At 40.7% G+C, this 22,654-nt stretch overlaps 1 protein-coding gene across 1 annotated transcript; it reads left to right on the top strand.

The window, feature by feature from the left end:
- Nucleotides 1–415: 415 nt before the first annotated feature.
- On the top strand, nucleotides 416–15,576 carry LOC122548814 (uncharacterized). Its single transcript, XM_087986748.1, has 4 exons — nucleotides 416–557; nucleotides 699–752; nucleotides 7,132–8,142; nucleotides 14,647–15,576. Exons 1-4 carry the CDS (start codon nucleotides 416–418, stop codon nucleotides 15,036–15,038), a joined length of 1,599 nt encoding a protein of 532 aa, XP_087842874.1. The 3' UTR covers nucleotides 15,039–15,576.
- Nucleotides 15,577–22,654: the final 7,078 nt, after the last annotated feature.

Raw genomic sequence — 22,654 nt, 5'->3', positions numbered from 1 at the left:
TGATGTATCCTATTTCAGATAATTTCTTGAATATCATGTAAATCCCTGAGTGGGCCTAAACCTTAAAGTAGACAACAAAATTCATTTCTCTTGCCAGGGCATTGCCCTATCAGAGTCAACCTACCTTCTTTATCTGTAACTGAAGCTTGATAGTTAGCTGTCAGTCATCATCTAACTGACGCATTGTTAGAGGACTTGTCATGTAGAATCAGAGATCACTTGCCAAATCCCAAGAGTATTTTAAAATGAGTTTAAAAACAAAACGTTTACAAATGTGTAAATGAATCAAATATGCAAAAAGATAATAGTAAAGGTAAAAATGTAACTAGCTTAAGCTAATGGAAGATAAAATTTTTATTTTGCACATACACATTCTTTTCCCTTGATTCAGAAGTACTGAACCAATCCTACCAAAATGGCTTGCAGTAAATCTGTAATTCCTTATGGCTTCAGGACGCTTGTCGAAACACTAGGCAAGTCTGTTTTGCTTGAACAACCTGCGGATATACACCGGTTTGCCTCAGTCTATTTCAAGAAATTACTGGAGTTTCGAACTGGTTTGTGTTCAGTTCCTTGTTTATTTCTAAGTAATACAGTGAGTGTTTCAAAAAAAAATTTTGTATCCAAATAATTAAATACAGTTTTAGTAAGGCTGAAGAATATATCTGCTACAATAATATATTTCCTCTGTCATGCAGTTAATCCAACTCTTGATTTAAAAGAACTGGTGAAATTATTCTATTTAAACAAAGGTAAGAAAAATAAAGTTAGTTAACTACTTTCACCTATCTGTTTAAAGGTTAATGTTTTCCAGCTACAATACTTTTTAGAAAAGCTGCATTGCTTTTAACATTATAAGCTTGTGATGAATTTAAGAGGATTCCTGATGGGAAATAATCTTGACTTGCCACCATCCCTATATTGAAAGCCACACAATGTCCATGGTATTATAACAACAAAGCATATTTATATATGCTTTAATATAATGAATTTCAAAAGTTCCACAAGTTTAATAAAGCAGAATTTTACACCACGCAACGTTATTGACAGCAGGAGCCAAAACCTTAGGTTTTTTAAAAAAAGCAAATTTGCTTAAATTTTCTTAAGGGAGAAGAGTGAATTAGAGAAGCACAGTTTAGTGAGGAAATTCCAGAACGTAGGCTTTTGGCACTTGAAGACACAAATGTAGAAATTAAAAGTAGAGATGCACAAAAAGCCAGGATTAGAGGAGCATGAAACATAGGAGGTTGAAATGCTGAGATTACTTGGAGAGGGAGAGATGAGACCATAAAAGACTTCAGAATACAGAGGCACATGACAGGCTTGTGATGAGGGCTGTAGGTTATGGTATAAAGAGGACAGAAGCAATATGGATACAAAATTGGCCTAGGGTTAGGAAACCGGAATAGTCACTGGATTTTTTTTAAAGCTGGAGAAAGATTTGTAGTGGGGTTTCCCCAAAGACTGATGGGCTGAGTGCCATAACAATTCTATGATTCTGCTATTGAAATGTATAAGATTTTGAAGAGAGCTAGGGAGATGCTTTCCCTCTGGAGGAAAGTAGGACTAAGGATGTAGCTTTAAAAAAAAGTCATCCATTATAGATGAAAGCTAGCAAAGAGATTGCGGGGGCTCTGGCAGAGTTCTGGTGAAGTGCTAGAAGACTGAAGAGTGGCTAATGTGTCATTGTTTAAGAAAAGCTGCAAGGTAAGGCCGGGCAACTATTGACCAGTGAGCTTGATGTCAGTCATAAGTAAGTTGTGGAGGGGATTCTGAGAGGTAGGATGTATGTACATTTGGAAAGGTAAGGACTGATTTGGGATAGCATGGTTTCATGCATGGGGCATTGTGTCTTATAAATTTGAGGTTTTGAAGAGGCTACCAAGAAGATAGATGAAGGCAGCACTGTAGATGTTGTCTATGTGGACTTTAACAAGCCTACAACAAGGCCTCCCGTGGTAGACTGGTTAGTAAGATTAGATCACATGGAATCCAGGGAGAACCAGCTCATTGGATAGAAAATTGTCTTGATTGTAGAAGAGAGGGTGGTGGTAGAGGAACTGGAGGTCTGTGACCAGCAGTGTGCTATAAGGATTGGTTCTGGGTCCACTATTATTGAAAGCAACGATTTGAATGGTAATATAGAAGGTATGGTTAGTAAGTTTGTGGATGTCACCAAAATTGGTGGTACAGTGGACAGTGAAGAAGGTTATCTCTGAATACAACAAAATCTTGATCAGATAGGTCAATGGGCTGAGAAGTGGCAGATGGAGTTTAAATTTAGACAAATGCAAAGTTTTGCAGTTTGGTAATGCAAACCAGGGCAGGACTTCTACTGTTAATGGTAGGGCTCTGGGGCGTGTTGTTGAATAGAGGCACCTTGGGAAGGAATGTATATAGTTCCTTGAAAGTTGATAGGTAGACAGTGTGGTGAAGAAGACATTTGCCATTTGTCTTTATTTATCAGAGCATTGCTTATAAGAGTTGTGAGAAGATTTGAGATTGAGATTATGGATGTGGGTTTGCTTGCTGAGCTTGAAGGTTTGTTTTCAGACGTTTCGTCACCATACTAGGTAACATCATCAGTGAGCCTCCAGATGAAGCACTGGTGGTATCGACTGCTTTTTATTTATGTGTCTAGGTTTCCTTGGGTTGGTGACATCATTTCCTGTGGTGGTATCAGTTCCAGTTCTCTTTCTCAGGGAGTGGTAAATGGGATCTGAGTCAATGTGCTTTGTTGATAGAGTTCCGGTTGGAATGCCATGCTGCTAAGAATTCTTGCGCGTGTCTCTGTTTGGCTTATCCTAGGATGCATGTGTTGTCCAAGTCGAAGTGGTGTCCTTCCTCATCTGTATGTAAAGATACTAGCGAGAATGGGTCATGTCTTTTTGTGGCTAGTTGATGTTCATGTATCCTGGTGGCTAGTTTACTCCGTTTTTTCCAATGTAATGTTTGTTACAGTTCTTGCACAGTATTTTGTAAATGACATTAATTTATTTTGTTGTCTGTATCGGGTCTTCTAACTTCATTAGCTGCTGTTTTAGTGTGTTGGTGGGTTTGTGGGCTACCATGATGCCAAGGGGTCTGAGTAGTCTGGCAGTCATTTCTGAGATGTCTTTGATGTAGGGTTGAGTGGCTAGGGTTTCTGGACATGTTTTGTCTGCTTGTTTGGGTTTGTTGCTGAGAAATCTGCAGACTGTGTTCGTTGGGTACCCATTCTTTTTTAATACACTGTATAGGTGATTTTCCTCTGCTCTTCGTAGTTTCTCTGTGCTGCAGTGTGTAGTGGCTCGTTGAAACAATGTTCTAATGCAGCTTCATTTGTGGATGTTGGGATGACTGCTTCTGTAGTTGAATATTTGGTCTGTATGTGTTGTTTTTCTGTAGATGCTGGTTTGAAGTTCCCCATTGGCTGTTTGCTCTACTGCGACATCGAGGAATGGCAGTTTGTTGTTGTTTTCTTCCTCTTTAGTGAATTTTATGCCAGTAAGGGTATTATTGATGGTCTTGAAGGATACCTCTAATATGTTTTGTTTAGTGATGGCAAGGGTGTCATCCAAGTCACAAACCCAAAGTTTGGGTTGGATGGCTGGCAGAACTGTTTGTTCGAGTCTCTGCATTACTGCCTCTGCTAAGAACCCTAATATTGAAGATCCCAACGGTGTTCCATTGGTTTGCCTGTAGGTTTTGTTGTTGAAGGCAAAATGGGTGATAAGGCATAGGTCCACTCATTTGACGATTTTGTCCTTGCTGATGAAATTGGTGATGTTTGATGTATGTGTCTTTGGTTCTTCCAATAGTGTAGTCAGTGTTTCCTTGGCCAGGTTGATGTTGATAGATGTGAACAGGGATGTTACATCAACGGAGGCCATTATTTCATCCTGGTGTCTTTGATGGTCTTCAGGATTTCTACTACTAAGTGTTTTAGTCTTTGGGGTAGCTCTTTGGCTAATCTGTAAGTTTGTGTTCCAGGTAGCGAGACTATGGGTCTGAGAGGGGCTCCTGGTTTGTGATAATCCGTAGAAGCATGCTGTGTTGGATCTATCTGGTTTCATTTTTTTGAAAGTCGGTCTGATTTATTTCTCCAGATTTCTGAAGTCTTTAGAGTAGGGCTGTGATTCGGTTCTCTAGATGTGGGGTTGGGTGTATCGCCACTTGCTGGTAAGTGTTGGTATCTGCAAGCAGTATGTTCAGTTTCTCAATGTAGTCTCTTTGATTTAAAATGACTGTCAAGTGTCCTTTGTCTGCAGGTAGGATAACAATGTTTTTATCTTTTTTTTTAGTCCTTCTCGTGCTTTCTTTTCTTGTGTGTTGTGTGTTTCCTTCCTTTTTCCTGCTTCATGTTGGTGCGACTGTCTGTCTGATGGTTTGCTGGGTTTCTACTGTGAGTTTGTTGCCTTTCAGTGTTGTTTCGAATGCTGCTAAGAAATCTTTCTGGTCCACATCCTAGAAGATGTAATTTAATCCACTTACTAAGATGGCTTTTTCAGTGTCTACTAAGGGTTGGTCAGATAAGTTTTTTTTATCCATGCTTCTGTGTTATTTGTGTTGTTACTTTGTGTAAGTATGTCTATTTTTTTCTGCACGTCTAGTTTTATTTTCCTTTTCTGTGTCGCTGTCTAATGTCTATGGCTTATTGTACTGCGTCTGTCCATTCAAGGTCTGTTGCATTACTAAATTAAGTTTTTTGGCGTGAAATTTCCCAGTAGTATTTACGGAGTCTGATGTGGGCATCATTAATCATATCTCTAAACATGCTGCAGCTGTTTTGCTCTGCTATTCTTTTGGCTAGTCGGGTGTTACGGGGAGGTTTCATTTAAGACATTTAGGTAGTACCTGTTTCCTTTGGCATTCATGCAGGAAGTACAGCAGCTGTTCGCGGATGGCGCTCTGTTGGACTGCATTGGGTTTCCCATTTTCAGGCCAGTTTTAGCGTATTGCACCCATAGGTGTGAGCGAGTCTTGAGAAGATTTGTAGATCAGGTTGAGGTTCTGGATGTAGGTTTGTTCGCTGAGCTAGAAGGTTCGTTTTCAGACGTTTCGTTAGTATACTAGGTAACTAGGGAGCAAACCTCCCCTTAACAGGACAGCTGGATAGTGGTTGAGAAGACATAGGATACTTTAATTTATTAGTCGAGACACTGAATACAAATGCAGCACGGTTATGATAGAGCTGCCTAAGCCATTACTAAGGCTACAGTGGGAATACAGAATGCAATTCTGATAGCCACATTAAGGAAATAAGTGATCGCACCAGAGAGGGTGCAGAGAAGATTTATCAGTAAGTAGTCTTGGTTGGAGAGTATCAATGAATGGAGACTGAATAGCTTGTGGTTGTTTTCTTTCAATCTTGAGGTCTTATTGAGATTCTGAATGTAGGTTTGCTTACTGAGCTGGAAGGTTCATTTCCAGACATTTCGTCACCCTACTAGGTAACATCTTCAGTGGGCCTCCGGGTGAAGCACTGTTGGTAGTCCCTGCCTTCTATTTATGTTTGGGTTTCTTTGGGTTGGTGACATTTTTTCCTGTGGTGATATAATTTCCTGTTCTTTTCCTTAGGGGTGGTAGATGGGGTCTAACTCGATGTGTTTGTTGATAGAGCTCTGGTTGGAATGCCATGCTTCTAGGAATTCTCGTGCGTGTCTCTGTTTGGCTTGTCCTAGAACGGATATGTTGTCCCAGTCAAAGTAGTGTCCTTCCTCATCTATATGTAAAGATACTAGTGAGAGAGGATCATGTCTTTTTGTGGCTAGTTGATGTTCATGTATCCTGGTCACTAGTTTTCTGCCTGTTTGTCCAATGTCGTGTTTGTTACAGCATGGTATTTTGTAAATAACATTAGCTTTGCTTGTTGTTTACATAGGGTCTTTCAAGTTCATTAGCTGCTGTTTTAGTGGGTTTGTGGGCTACCATGATGCCAAGGGGTCTGAGTAGTCTGGCAGTCATTTCTGAGATGTCTTTCATGTAGGGGAGAGTGGCTCAGGTTTCTGGATGCGTTTTGTCTGCTTGTTTGAGTTTGTTGCTGAGAAATCTGCAGATTGTGTTCATTGGGTACCCGTTCTTTTTGAATACACTGTAAAGGTGATTTTCCTCTGCGCTGCAGTGTGTGGTGGCTCGTTGGAATAATGTTCTGCTGCAACTTCGTTTGTGGATGTTGGGGTGATTGCTTCTGTGGTTCAATATTTGGTCTATATGTGTTGTTTTCCTGTAGTCTACTGAATCTAAAACTGCAAGTCATAGTATTCTGTGAAGCTACTTTTAGTAGATAACCTGTTGTAGTCATGACCAAGGCAAGGGGAGTACACCATCACTTCAGTACTGACTATTCCATGTCAGTAATGTAATAATTCATATTCCTTCTAAATATTTCCAAATCAAAGCCAGAGTCTTCAGGAAAAGAGGGAAACAAGTCTCTGCAGATATTGGCTTTCTAAAAAACACACTTTGGCATAGGGATTATTCTTGACGGCAAAAGTATAACACATAGAATGTTCTAGAATCTGTCACTGATATTTTGGCTAGTGTGATCCAGTCACTAAGCATGCATGGTTGTCTCTGAAGTCTTGCAAATACAGCTTGCAGAGGAAATACAATCTCAATGTTCCTTCAGTAGCTCTTTCAAAAGAACAAATAGTTTTCACCCTGAATTCAAAAGCTTGTTTTGTTTTCAGAAATTAGAACAATCAGCTGAAAGCTTGTTACTTGCAAACTTTCCTCAAACGCGGCTTGTTCTTAGCAGGGTTTACTCCAACTCAGCTTGTTCTTAGCATATTTTCCTCCAACTGAACCAAATAAAATAAGCTCCTCTTCAAACTAGTCGTTGTTGAAAACAGGGTCTGTAGGAAAGTAATCATCAGTCATGACAAAACAAACAAATAAACAAAAACAAACCCCTATGTCTATAATGAACTTTGTCACCTCCCCTAAAGAAACCATTCCAGGTATTTTCACAGGTAAATCCATTTTCCCCCCATCCTTCAAACTTCAGTCTTCTACACAGTATTAAATATAATGAATCTTTATGCCACTGTATATGATGTAATGGGAAGGTCACATTAGTGTTTTAAAGCTGAGCTTCCAGTTTCTAATATCCACTTTAAGTCACAATTTGTTTGATGTTCTTATATGTAGTAATACAGTCAGGCCCAGAGGAGAGAAAAAAGTGGCTATCAGATTCAGAAGAACCAACTTATCAAAGTGGAACTATGTCATCCAACATGCTTGCACCCACTAATCAAGAAGATGGTTTTCTTAATAAGGAAACCTCATTAGAAGATGTAGCTATTTTGCAAGAGAATTTAAGTCCAAGTCTACTAATGAGTGAAACCAGTTTAAATAAATCTAATTTGGTGTCTAAAAAAGAGATTTCTGAGATTGTAAATGAAGAATCACCTTGTTTTGTGTACATTTACACAAATATTTGTTCTGTCAACCAGGATGAATCTGGATTTACATACATTTATGCAAATGCTTCTTCAGCCAACCAAAACAATGAGTCAACTAGCATTGAATGTGAACCAGCTCATCTCGAAGTAGAAACAGGACCTGTGATAAATAATGCACTTATCACCAGTTATGAGTCTACACCTCAACAACAATTCAACAGCCCTTCAGCTTTGGCTCAAAGACAGAGATCCAAAGATGATTTTCGCACCACTAAACAAATATCTGCTCACAAAAACCAACTCATGTCACGTAAATCAGAATCAGTTCCAGAGACGTTCTCGGTTCATCGTTTTCCTTCACCAGGCACAGCAGTGAACCAGAAAGTTGTTCCTGTGGCACACAGAACAGTTCCAGTTCACACTGAGGCAATTCCAACCCATACTGAGCACACCTCAGCCCTGTATTCTGATGGGTCAACTCTGAATAGTTACAAACAACTTTTATTTACTCTTGGAAGAGTTTCAAAAGCAGCATCAGCTGAAATGGAACTTTGTCAGACAGACTCATCAGTGTACATGATTGACATGACAACAGGTGACCATAGAAACCAACCTGAGAAATGTAATTCTGGTGAACACTTTTCAGTCCTCAAAACTAGGAAAACCAAGAATGAAAAGCTGGGAAGTTTTTTGTACGCCAAGAAAATAGATGTGAATGAAAAAGATATAAAGAAGATGGAAATCCAGAAGGAACTTGGTAAGTAAAGGCAATATTCTTCAAATGCTGCAAATATGAAATAAAAGCAGATAATGCTGGAGAAACTCAGCATGTCTGGCAACATCTGTGTCCAAAGCCATCTGCAGAATAGAAGAGAGTTAGAAAATGATGGGTATTATGTTGTGTGTATGTGTGTGTGAGGAACAAGTAGAATAGTTGGTGAGGGTGCTCAGAGCTCAAGGCAAAGGAATGTTTACTGGCAATAAAGGAAAGATCGAGGCATGAAATAGGTCTGAATAGTAGTTTAGAATAGGCGATTTAGAAAAGCCAACAAGAAACATTTGGCGTTCACATTAACTACTATTACCACTGGTATCTAATTACATAGATTCTACTTCACTCCAGTTTTCACAAATATTTTAAGTAAAATAATGGAATAAAACTCAAGGGAAAGACAAGATACTGTGATGAAGGTTTTTGATATTATAATCATTATTATTTGGAAATTTGAGTCCTGAAGTGGACAAAATCTAGTATTTTTATCTAGTGTTAAGAATGAAGAAAACCTAGAACTTAATCTAAAATAAAACTAAAACTGAGTGGTGCATGGTGATCTGCCATTTGTTTATATGCATTTGATATTTTGGAAGAAAAACCCTTATGAATGGTTCACTCTTTTGTAAATAGGTAGAGTGAGAACAATAGATTTTTTCTGGCAGTAGAGCATTCTATGAAACAGGATGACAGTGACACAAAAATAAGTTCTTTTAGAAAGACAGAACCATTCCCAAAAGTCAGCGAGTATTGAGGCTGTCACAGAGAAAAGCAGGAGACAGAAAAAAGGCTTGTATATTCAGCAGTTCAGTTGAGCCATTCCAAAATAGTCAGGGCAGACAAAATCTTGAGTGGCTTAGAAGTTAGTAAGAGAAAAGCTCTAGAAATAGAGGGCTTTAAGGTGCCAGAGAGGAAAACACTCCTAAAGGCTGTTGAATGCATGAATGTAAGGAACACATTTTAAGGAATGTAATGTGTTAGCAGTTTGTTTAAACGGTTTCAGGAAGAGATATTAATTAAAGAAGATGGCGTCAAGTAAACAGAAATGTTTGCTGAATGAAAACCAAATAGAGCTTTGTCCTCTAAAAAAACTTTAAAGCAGGGTGACCCTTCACATAAGTTCCAAGTTGCACGCACATTTTATTTTGCTCAAAAACTGCATGAATCCATGTAGGATTCTGTACACTGGGACACAGAGACAGACTTTAACCTCACACCTTCAATGCATTGCCTGAGCTGAGATGGTACCTATTGCTAAAGATACAGTGGCACAGTGGTTAGCACTGCTGCCTCACAGCGCCAGAGACCCGGGTTCAATTCCCACCTCAGGAGACTGACTGTGTGGAGTTTGTACATTCTCCCTGTGTAGGTTTCCTCCGGGTGCTCCAGTTTCCTCCCACAGTCCAAAAATGTGCAGGTTAGGTGAATTAGCTATGCTAAATTGCCCATAGTGTTAGGTGAAGGAGTAACTGTAGGGGAATGGGTCTGGCTGGGTTGCGCTTCGGCGGGTCGGTGTGGACTTGTTGGGCCGAAGGGCCTGTTTCCATCCTAAGTAATCTAAGTATTTGATATTTGTAACAAGCCCACTTTGAGTCATTCTTATGCTGTGTAAAATAGTTTTGTGTAGCAAATTTGTCTTTGGCAGTCTCTTGTGGATACATTGTGACTGACCACATGGTTTAAAAATTGTTCATTAAGCCAAGTTTCATTCTGGGGCATTACTTAAGGTATTATATCAGAGGTTATAATAATAGTATTGCTGTCAAATTTTTGAACTATTACTTAAACTGAAGAACTGGAAAAAAAGTAGAAATTATGAATTATGAATCCTTGAAGACATGCTTTGAATTCAAAGTGAACTTGTGAATGGAAATGTTTAGGGCCCAAAAATGCAAGAGTCCATTTATCAATGTGGTCTCATTCGATGAGCTTGGAAGATCTTCAGCATTTTATTTTTGAAAGTTCCAATTGTCCTCAAAACCAACTGGAAAGACCAGAAAAAGTGGGGAAAAAGAGGAAGTAATCAAGAAAGTGACAACTCCCACAGAATGGATTGATGAATTGATTGGAAAGGAAGCCCAGAAGAGAAGATAGTGGAGCAGGAATGGCAGGAGTTTCTGGGACTAATTCAAGAGGCACAGCAGAAATTCAGAGTCGAGAGTGTGTTGCTGGAAAAGCACAGCAGGTCAGGCAACATCCAAGGAGCAGGAAAATTGACGTTTCGGGCCAGAGCTATTCAGTAGGCTCTGGCCCGAAACGTTAATTCTGTTCATCGGATGCTGCCTGACCTGCTGTGCTTTTCCAGCAACACAGTCTCGACTCTGATCTCCAGCATCTGCAGACCTCACTTTCCCGCACAGCAGAAATTCATCCCAAGGAAGAAGAAACATGCTAAGGGGAGGATGAGGCAACCATGGCTGACAAGGGAACCCAGGACAGCATAAAAGCAAAAATAAAAGCATATAATGTGGTGAAGATTATTGGGAAGCCTTTAAAAACCAGCAGTGGACATCTAAAAGAGCAATAAGGGGGAGAAGATGAAACATGTGAGTAAGCTAGCTAATAACATAAAATAAGATAGCAAGAGTTTTCTTCTCAGATATGTAAAAGATAAGTAAGAGTCAGGAGTGGACATTGGACAGCTGGAGAAGTAGTAATAGGGAACAAAGAAATGATTGACAAACTGAATAGGTACTTTGCATCAGTTTTCACAGTGAAAGATCTCAGCATACCAAAGCTTCAAGACAGGTCAGGGAGCAGAGGAGATTAGGGTAGTGATTATTACTAAAAAGAAAGTGCTGGGGAAGCTGAAGGTGGATAATTTACCTGGAGCAGGTGGACTACATCCCGGAGTTCTGAGGGCACAGCCTCAAAGTGAAGGGATGAGGAAGAACTTCTTCCCCCAGAGGGTGGTGAATCCATGGAATTTGGTGCCTTGGAGAGCTTGGAATCCAAGTTAGTGTTTTTGAGACAGAGAAGATAGGTTATTGATTAATAAGGGACTAAAGGGTTACTTTAACTCTGCCTTCAGTACCATAATTCCAACTGAACTCATCTCCAAACTCCCACACCCAGGACTCTGCTCTGTATTTTGCAACTGGATCCTCGACTTCCTGACCCACAGACCACAATCAGTAACAGTAGGCGACATTTCCTCCACACCGGTTCCTCGCAAGGCTGTGTACTTAGCCTTTTACTAAACTCCAGATATACTCACAACAGTATCGCCAAATTCAGCTCTAACTCAATTTACAAATTTGCAGGTGACACTACCGTTGTGGGTCAGATCTTAAACAGCAAGACTGAATTCAGGAAAACATAGCTTTGTGGCATGGTGTAAAGCCAACAGTTTCTCCCTCTATCAGCAAAACGAAGGAGCTTGTCATTGACTTCAGGAAGCAGAGTAGAGGACATGCTCCTATCTGTATCAATGGTCCCGATTATGAGATGATAGAAAAGTAAATATTACTAAACTGTCCCAGTTCATTCACATTGACAGTATGGCAAAGAAAGCACATCAAAGTCTTTTGAGGAAGTTAAAAAGAAGTTTGGCATGTTCACAATGACTGTTACCAATTTTTATAGATGCACCATGGAAAGCATCCTCTTCCCAACTGATAGGATCACAGCTTGGTATGACAACCGCTTTGGCCAAGATTACAAAAGTTGTGAATGCAGCCTGGTCCATTGTGAAAACCAGATTAGAATGCTTGACTGATTCTTAGCTATTCTGTAAAATGGAGGAGGGGGGCAGCAGTTTCGAGATGGTGGATTACCTACTCCTGATATTGTGCAGTCTGGTGGTAAGAGTCTATGTTCTTCCTTCAGGCTGATGTAGGGGACTCCTATTCTTGGATCCTCTCTCTCCTTCATTCTTCCCACCAATGCCTGTTTATATCTTATTTTGGAGGTTGGCCTCAATGTTGTTGCGATCACCTGTCTAAAACCACTACCAATGAGCATGGGCAGCTACTTATGATACCAGGATAACTGTTGTCCCCTTGTCCATCTGAATTTGAAGGTAAATTACATTGCTTTAAGAACAAAAAATGACAACATAGCTTTGCAAAAGACTGCATGAACAAATTTATTTATTGATAGTGAAAAGTGTTTTATTTCCACGATCCATACCATTGAGATACAATAACAATCTGTTCAAATTGAGGTCTCATGGCTTCTATAGTTAAGCTGTGCTAACATTCCCTTCAGTCCAAGCTCCAGGTTTATGGCCACCAGGAGTCCCCACTGTTGGCAGTCGTAGCATCCAAAGTCCAGGCTCCAGGCCTGCCTCGGCCAGGACTTTCAATGCTGCAGCAACTGCCCTGCTGACACCGCTCGAGCCTTGAAGATGAAGGAAAGAATAAAGACAAAGTATGTAGAAAATACAATGCTGCTGGAGTTGATGGACTCCGGGGAGTAGGTTCTAGGCTAGTGCCATCTTGTGATTCAAAAAGGATAGGGTTAGTGTGACTGCAGTTTATTTTCTTATACTAGAGACCTGTTAATGTTTACAGAAGTCGAATTATGGCTGGAACACAGGCTGACACATGCATTCCTGTCCTCTAGGTGCCTTTTAGATCAGATTACTTACTTAGTGTGGAAACAGGCCCTTCGGCCCAACAAGTCCACACCGACCTGCAGAAGTGCAACCCACCCAGACCCATTCCCCTACATTTACCCCTTCACCTAGCATGGCCAGTTCACCTAAGTTGCACATTTTTGGACTGTGAGAGGAAACTGGAGCACCCGGAGGACACACATGCAGACACTGGGAGAATGTGCAAACTTCACATAGTCGCCTGAGGTGGGAATTGAACCCAGGTCTCTGGCGCTGTGAGGCAGCAGTGCTAACCACTGTGCCTTCAACTGCCTTTAATTGCAATTACACTCTCCTAAACCTGTGGAATTCTCTACCACAGAAAGCTGTTGGGGCCAATTCATTAGATATATTCAAGAGGGAGCTGGATGTGGCACTTGCAGCTAAAGGGATCAAGGGGTATGGAGTGAAGTACTGAAATTGCATGATTAGTCATGATCATACTGAATGGTGGTGAAGGCTCAAAAGGCTAAATGACCTACTCCTGCACCTGTTTTCTATGTTTCTATTCAACACCTCTACCATTTCCTTGTTCTCTATTATTATTTCCCCAGTCACATTCTGTAAGAGGCCTATGTTCACTTTTGTGTCTCTGCCTTCTTTTGTGTATATTTAAAGAAGTTCTTACAATCCTGTTTACATTACTTGCTTGCCATAAAAGCTTATTTTCTTTTGGTCACCTTTTTGTTGAGAAAGATTTAAAAACCAATGTTCTGGCTTACCACTGATCTTTGACACATTGTGTTTTCTAAAAAGTTTGATACTATCCTTAACTTCCCTAGGTAACAATTGCTGGTGTATCCCCTTCCAAGAATCCTTCCTGCTGATTGGAAAAAATCAACTTTGCAAGTCATGAACATTTAAGAACATGGTTCATCAACTGTCTTTTCCCAGTTAACTTTAGCTAACTCATTCCCATGTAATTACCTTTATTGCAGCTTAGAACATAGAACATAGAAGAATACAGCGCAGTACAGGCCCTTTGGCCCTCGATGTTGCGCCGATCCAAGCCCACCTAACCTATACTAACCCACTACCCTCCATATACCTATCCAATGCACGCTTAAATGCCCATAAAGAGGGAGAGTCCACCACTGCTACTGGCAGGGCATTCCATGAACTTACGACTCGTTGAGTGAAGAACCTACCCCTAACTTCAGTCCTATATCTACCCCCCCTTAATTTAAAGCTATGCCCCCTTGTAATACCCGACTCCATACGCGGGAAAAGGTTCACACTGTCAACCCTATCTAACCCCCTAATCATCTTGTACACTCGGTTGTTTCTGATTTCGTTTCACTCTCTGAAATTGAACACTGAATTCACCTTGTTAGGATCACTGTTCCCGAGAAGATCTTTTACTCTCAGATCATATATTGAATCTTCCCCAATATACATTACTAGATGCAAAATAGCCTGATCATTAATTCTTCCTTGTTGCTACTTTTGCCAGTTTGATATTACTCATCTATTCTAATGAAGATTAAAGTCAATCAGGATTAATGTAGTGCCTTATTTTACATCTTCATTATTTCCTAAATTATTCTTTGCCCTACATCTTCTATTAAGGGGCCTATAGGCTACTCTACCAGTGTCATCTTGTTTTTTTTGTCTCTGCCTGGAATAATGAATCAGACTCTGCAGCGTAAAAAGTATACTGGCAGTCCCTTGCATATATATTCAGTGCTGATCTCCATGGTAAACAAAAAGTAAAACTTTAATGATCTGTCAAGCCAGGTTCCACTTGGATCTAGGTTGTCCAGAACTACCATCAACTGGAATCTTAACACTCTCAAAAATTCACAATTGGCAGTATTGTTCTGTTCCATCTTTCAATAATTATTTATTGTTATTAATTTAATGCTGTTTCTCATCTGCATTTCCCAATGTAGGAGTTAATGCTGTAAATGAAATAGAGGAAATGGATTCTATATCATCCTCTTCTCAAAATGAAAATATATTAAGACACCACGCTGCAACTTCAGAAAATGAGGGTTCTGCTTACCACAATTACAGGCATGTTCCAGATTCTCACATGGATGTACAACGTTTTGATTCAGAAACTCAGCAGGAAGTACTTAATGCCTTAACTGAAATTTTTCATAAGGTATATGTACGACTTGGCACATTGGAGTTCCAAGTGCAAAATCTGGTGAATCGTTTTGAAAGTCTGAGCACAACTGTAAACGAGATACATTCTGCAATGAACATCAATCCGTCAGGTGATTCAGTTCATTCAGATACTTTTCCACAGTATGAGAATTATTTCCATAGTTCTACATGAAACATACTTCTGTACCCTTATTAGAGTAACAGACACTTAGCAAAGGTTAGGACACAAAATTAAATTGAAACTCTGCTTAAAAATGGATTTGAAATTGAATGTTTTTTTTATTATACAATCCATTTATTAATGTTCTATTTGGCAGTACTACTTTGATTTTAAATTAAAGGTAATCATTTTAAGAATTACTTAGCTCAGGAATTTGCTGATAAGGAATTCTAAGTACTTAGTGTTTTATAAAATTTAGTTATGTATTACACTTGGTGTTTGACTTAACTTTAAACAATTTGTACTTTCTTTCCCAGTCTTAGTCAGTGATAAACATCAATTAGCGATTGATGCATAGTTCATTAGGTGGCTAGCTAGAACTCATTGCCTGGTCAGCTAGGGCTGACTTGCTATTATTAAAACAATGGATTTTCCTAATGGATGGAGGGGAGCTTGACAGAGAACAATTTTGATGGTGTACTAAATTCAGGAGTTTGACAGTGAGGGAGAAGCCACCATTCCAGTTTTTTACAATGTTGATGGCAGGGCAGGTGATGTTTTGCAGCTATAATGTATGGAAATTGGTGGACACCAGTGTATCCTTGGCAATCACCCTGCAACTCAAATACTTTATGAGCTAGAGTCAAAGCTTCAAATACTGACACACTGGGGAGAAATATGTTACCTGGATGTTTTCTTCCAGGAGGTATTCACATTCTTTTAGGATTTGATTTGTGGTCAGTATTGTATACCAATTCACTGCTGCATAATCTGTTACTCATGATGAAGCTTGCATCCATCATCCTTAAGTGTGGGAAACTATAGGGTCTGTTTGTTCTCTTGAAAGCAGGGTAGTGGATGTTATCTACTTGGACTTTAGCAAGGTCTATGACAAGGTCCCTCATGGCATGCTGATACAGAAGGTGAAGTAATATGGGGTCCACAATGAGCTTGTAAGATCAATACAGAACTGGCTTGGTCAGAGAAGCGTGAGTAATGGTGGAAGGTTGATTTTCTGACTAGAGATTTGTGACCAGTGGTATTCTGTAGGGATCAGTACCAGGACTCTTGTTACTTGTAATATACATAAAAATAATTTGGAGGAGAAAGTAGGTGGGCTGATTAGAAAGTTTGAGGACAATACAAAGATTGGGGAAGTGCAGGTAGTGAAGAGGATTGGCTGTGGATACAGCAGGCTATAGATAAGGTGGAGAAATGGCAGGTGGAATTTAATATGGATAAATAAGAGAGGATACATTTTGGAAGGTCTAATGCAGGAGAGGGGTATACAGGAAATGGCAAAACCCTTAATAACATACAGCCTTAAAACTGGCATCAACTAATTATGTGGAAAACTGTCTGGATATGTCCTGTATTAAAAAAAAATCAAACCTGGCTAGTGACCAGTCCATCAGTCCAGTCTTGATCAACAATAAGGTAAAAAAGTGGGTAATCAACAGCATTAATCATGCAGCACTTGCTTAGTGGTAATGTCATTGATGAGAAATCCAGAATCCCAAGTTAATGTTCATCACTGCAGAGGGTGAAATTTAAATTCAATAAAAATCTGGAATAAAAAGCTAGCCTAAAGGCTACTATTAATTGTTGTAAAAAATCAACCTAATTCACTAATGCTGTTAAAGGAGGGAAATCTGCTGTTCTTACCTGGCCTACAAGTGACACCAGGCTCACAGCAATGCGGTTGACTCTTGACTGTTCTCTGGACAATTAAGGATGGACAATAAATACTAGGCTAGCTAGTGACACCCATATTCAACAAATGTATAAAACTGATAAATAATTTACTCACCTCCACTCCATTTTTTCCACCAAAGCCACTGAGCTCCTAACTTCATTACAGTCTTGGTTCAAACATGGACAAAAGAACTGAATTCCAGAGGGGAGGTGAGAATGAGTGCTCTTGACATCAAGGCTGTATTTGTCTTTCTGTCACACCAAAGAGCCATAGAAAAACTGAGGAAATGGGCACGAACAGAGATGGTTGTGGTTTGGAGGTTAATCATCTCACACTCTGAATATTACTAGAGGAGCTTTGCAAGATAGAGGCCAAGTTGCAAGTTAATTCAATGACTTTTTGTCATAAGGTCAGAACTGTGGCGATGTGCTTCAGCACTTTTCACGATTCCTTAAATATGAATTCAAAGTAGCTTTATTTTCACTGTGTAATTATTAGTACATGTGACAAGTTTACAAGCCGCCACTTACAATACCATCTAAGGTACCTAGGTACAGAATCTTAAATACAAATTCTTAGGTTGGGGGAATCAGAAAAATGAACAAACGAAAAGTTCAGAATAACAGTCCTTCCAACCCAGTCCTTGCCAGCAGATTCCTCTAGAATCACCTCAAAGACAAAAGGCAAAGTTACAAATCACAAAAAAAAACAGGTTTACAGTCCAACAGGTTTATTTGGAACCACTAACTTTCGAAGTGTTGCTTCTTCATTAGGTTGTTTTGCAGCAGAATCATAAGATACAGGATTTATAGCAACAGGATTGTAGTATCATGGAATGTAATATTAAACAAATTTAGATCAAATCTTTCACTGTTTAGAATGATCATGTTAGTTTTGGTTGTTTCGTATGTAAATTCCAGAGCCTTTTTAAAGTTACGTTCTCATGATATACTTAGATTAGATTACTTAGGGTGGAAACAGGCCCTTCGGCCCAACAAGTCCACACCGACCCACCGAAGCGCAACCCAGCCAGACCCATTCCCCTACGTTACTCTTTCACCTAACACTATGGGCAATTTAGAATGGCTAATTCACCTAACCTGCACATTTTTGGACTGTGGGAGGAAACTGGAGCACCCGGAGGAAATCTACACAGGGAGAATGTACAAACTCCACACAGTCTCCTGAGGTGGGAATTGAACCCGGGTCTCTGGCGCTGTGCCACTGTATCTTTAGCAATAGGTACCATCTCAGCTCAGGCAATGCATTGAAGGTGTGAGGTTAAAGTCTGTCTCTCTGTGTCCCAGTGTACAGAATCCTACATGGATTTATGCAGTTTTTGAGCAAAATAAAATGTAATTCTGCAAGTACAAATTCCCCCACAAACATCTGTGTGCGTGCATTTAGGGGTGTGAGTGTCTGTGAATGTGTGAGAGTGTAAAGAGGTATAAATCTGTGAGAGCGGGTGTGTGTGTGTTGGGGTTGTAGGTGTGAGCATATGAGAAAGAGCTTGCGTATGAGAGAAGGTCTGTGTGAGTGCGTGGGCCTGTAGATGTGTGCGCGTGCTAGAGAGAGAGTGTCTAGTGCAGCGGGGACACCTGTAGTGTGACGTGAACCCAAGGTCCCAGTTGAGGCCATTTCCATGGGTACCAAACTTGGCTGTAAGCCTTTGCTCGGCCACTTTGCTTTGTTGCCTGTCCTGAAGTCCGCCTTGGAGGATGGTTACCTGAGGGTCCGAGGAAGAATGTCCTGAACTGCTGAAGTGTTCCTCGATTGGGAAGAACCATTCCTGGCTGGTTATTGTTGTGTGGTGTCCATTCATCACGTAGACTCTGCTCAGTCTCGCCAATGTACCAAGCCTCAGGACATCCTTGCCCACAGCGTATGAGATAGACAACATTGGCTGAGTCACATGAGTACCTGCTGCGCATATAGTGGTGTCCCTACATATAGTGGTGGTATCTGTGTCGACACTGTGACGTGTCTTGCACCATCTGCTGTGACAGGGTTATATGGTGTCCTGAAGGCTGGGCAGTTTGCTGCAAACAATTCTGTTTGAGGTTTGGCAGTTGTTTAAAGGCAAAAAATTGGAGGTGTGGGGAAGATCTTCGTGAGGTGCTCACCCTCAGTGATAATACGCTGCAAGTTGCGAAGAATGTGGCGTAATTTTTCGGCTCCCGGGAAATACTGGACAATAAAAAGTACCCTATCAGTGCACCTTGTGTCAGTCTCCTGAGGAGGTTATTAAGATTTTGCACTGTAGCACGTTGGAACGGACAGTCGATGAGTTGAGCATCCTACCCCATTCTTGAGGACAACCTTTGAGTACTTTCAAATAAAGATAGAAGGCTATGCCAGGCCGCCAAGAACAATCCATGTCAAAATTCAGCAATCCCTGGACAATATCCAGGCTGTGCTGACAAGTGCAAAGTATCCCTTGTGCCAAGCAAAGGCACAACAAGACAAACTAGCCACTGCCACTGAAATACAATGGCATTACCAACTCTGAATTCTGAAAACTTTCTCTAGAGCGCATTGAAAATCAAAGTTTTAATGAACAGGATAAATTGTACGCATTCTTTAGTACAAACTAGAATGTGACTTGATATCTGGAACAGTGGTAGTAGTTGTTCAGAAATTACTTGGATTGAGTTGATTCTAGGCATTGATTTAGCTGGAATGCAAGTTACCATTTCATCTATAATCACAAAAGTGGTATTAAAGAAATTAAGTGGTTGCAAGGACAAGTTCCAGATATTTTTCTGTCATATGAGACCAGATCAATGGCTAACAAAGTAAGGGGTCAACATGATATCACAAGCACATATTGAAGTACTGAAATTTTCTTTAAAGTCTGTGAAATTCAAGAAACATGCTTGACTATTTTTTTAAAAAATCAAGGCCTAAAAAGAGACATGGAGTTAAGTTAGTTAACACAGCTCTGAGTGAAGATGAGGATGGAGGAACTCGAGAGTGTAATGCTAAAAATGGAACTCTGACGAGGAGGTGGAGACGGAGACATCTTCACAGATATGCAATGAGGAATAGACTGTTGCTCATCAACTAATGGTACCCATGATATTGTCAGTAGATATTCTGAATAGCACATTCCTCTGGTAGGACATGCAGGAAAATGTGGAACTCAAGCTTTGCTAATTTGACATTTCACTTGGCCAAAACCTCATAAGGATGCAATGTAGTTCTGTTAAATGTGGCATATAAGTTAGGCAGTGGGAAAATTTCACTGTAATCAATCCAGCATGTTTAAAATTAATACTGGTTTTTAAGGAACTACTAAATTCTCAGAAGGGTTCATAATAATTTATGAAGAAACAGAACTCCAGAAATGTACAGCACAAAAAAGGCCTTTTAGACCACCTAATCTCTGCCAACCTGTCAATACAAATCGCACTTTCTAACATCTGGCCTGTATCCTTGAATGCTGATCCTGCTAATGCACACGCATTTTTAAATGTTGTCACGATTCTCACATCTACACCCCTCCCAGGTAGTGCATTCTAGAGCCCACCACCCTCTAGTTGAAAAAATTCCCCTCCTAAATCACATGCCCTTCACCTTAACATTGTGTGTCTTCATTATTGCCCCTGAAACTAAGAACAACAGCTATTTCCTATCCATCCTGGCCTCAACCGCCTTCTGTGTGATAGTACATTCATAGAGTCATAGAGATGTACAGCATGGAAACAGACCCTTCGGTCCAATCTGTCCATGCCAACCAGATATCCCAACCCAATCTAGTCCCACCTGCCAGCGCCCGGCCCATATCCCTCCAAACCCTTCCTATTCACATACCCATCCAAATGCCTCTTAAATGTTGCAATTGTACCAGCCTCCAGCACATCCTCTGGCAGCTCATTTCACACACGTACCACCCTCTGCGTGAAAAGGTTGCCCATTAGGTCTCTTTTATATCTTTCCCCTCTCACCCGAAACCTATGCCCTCTAGTTCTGGACTCCCCGACCCCAGAGAAAAGACTTTGTCTATTTATCCTATCCATGCCCCTCATAATTTTGTAAACATTTACTTTACTTTACTTTACAGTGTGGAAACAGGCCCTTTGGCCCAACAAGTCCACACCGACCCGCCGAAGCGCAACCCACCCATAACCCTACATTTACCCCTTACCTAACACTACGGACAATTTAGCATGGCCGATTCACCTGACCTGCACATCTTTGGACTGTGGGAGGAAACCGGAGCACCCGGAGGAAACCCACGCAGACACGGGGAGAATGTGCAAACTCCACACAGTCAGTCGCCTGAGGCGGGAATTGAACCCGGGTCTCTGGCGCTGTGAGGCAGCAGTGCTAACCACTGTGCCACCGTGCCGCCCCTCAGCCTCTGACGCTCCAGGGAAAACAGCCCCAGCCTGTTCAGCCTCTCCCTGTAGCTCAGATTCTCCAACCCTGGCAACATCCTTGTAAATCTTTTTTGAACCCTTTCAAGAGTCACAACATCTTTCCGATAGGAAGGAGAACAGAATTGCACGCAATATTCTAACAGTGGCCTAACCAATGTCCTGTACAGCTGGAACATGACCTCCCAACTCCTGTACTCAATACTCTGACCAATAAAGGAAAGCATACCAAATGCCTTCTTCACTATCCTATCTACCTGCGACTCCACTTTCAAGGAGCTATGAACCTGCACTCCCTAGGACCTTACCATTAAGTGTATAAATCCTGCTAAGATTTGCTTTCCCAAAATGCAGCACCTCACATTTATCTGAATTAAACTCAATCTGCCACTTCTCAGCCCATTGGCCCATCTGGTCCAGATCCTGTTGTAATCGGAGGTAACCCTCTTCGCTGTCCACTACACCTCCAATTTTGGTGTCATCTGCAAACTTACTAACTGTACCTCTTATGCTCGCATCCAAATCATTTATGTAAATGACAAAAAGTAGAGGGCCCAGCACCTATCCTTGTGGCACTCCACTGGTCACAGGCCTCCAGTCTGAAAAACATCCCTCCACCACCACCCTCTGTCTTCTACCTTTGAGCCAGTTCTGTATCCAAACGGCTAGTTCTCCCTGTATTCCATGAGATCTAACCTTGCTAATCAGTCTCCCATGGGGAACCTTGTCGAACGCCTTACTGAAGTCCACATAGATCACATCTAATGCTCTGCCCTCATCAATCTTCTTTGAGTTTTTGAAGAAGTAACAATCAAGTTTGCCACAAAGTTCGCTTTCTCTGGGTGTAGAAATTTGGTCTAGTCCATATCCTTAGACTGTGACCCTGGTTCTTGCACCTCCCACCCTCAGTTAGATGACGAAAGTTGCTTCATCTTGCAGGAGACCTTAAGATCAGAGGGCATAATCTCAGATTAAGGGATTCCTCTTTTAGGGTAGAGATGTGAAGGAATTTATTCTCAAAGGGTAGTTCCATAGAGGGCTGTAGAGGTTGGGCTAAGTATATTCAAAGCAGAGATAGATTTTTATTCAGTATGTAATCAAGGGTTATTTGTAGAAAGCAACAAAGTGAAATTGAGGATTACCAGATCACGGAATGGCAGTGCAGATTTATAGTCATAGAGATCTGCAATACAGGAAAAGGTCTGTGCTGGACAAAAACAATCACCTAACTATTCAAATCCCATTTTCCAAGACTTGGCCCATAGCTTTGCATATCTTAGCATCCAAATCATGTCACCCATTCAGTCTCCTCTGCTCTAAGGTAAACAACCTCAGTCTATCCAATCTCTTCATTAATAAAGCTCTCCAAGTAACAGACTGGTAAATTTTCTCTTCACCCTTTACAATGCAATCAAACCTTCACAACAAATGTTGTGGACTAACTTTTTATATAGTTACAAAATGACCCCACATGCTCTTAAACTCTACGCTTTGGCTAATAAAGCACCCATACACTTTCTTAAACATGATCTACCTGATATACTTGATGGCTG

This window comes from Chiloscyllium plagiosum, unplaced genomic scaffold, assembly GCF_037043375.1.
Source record: "Chiloscyllium plagiosum isolate Xiang-an unplaced genomic scaffold, Cpla_swu_hap1 HiC_scaffold_4, whole genome shotgun sequence".
NCBI classification, from domain to species: Eukaryota; Metazoa; Chordata; class Chondrichthyes; order Orectolobiformes; family Hemiscylliidae; genus Chiloscyllium; species Chiloscyllium plagiosum.
The sequence above is the reverse complement of the archived record's forward strand: the minus strand, read 5'-3'. Positions and strand labels throughout refer to the sequence as shown.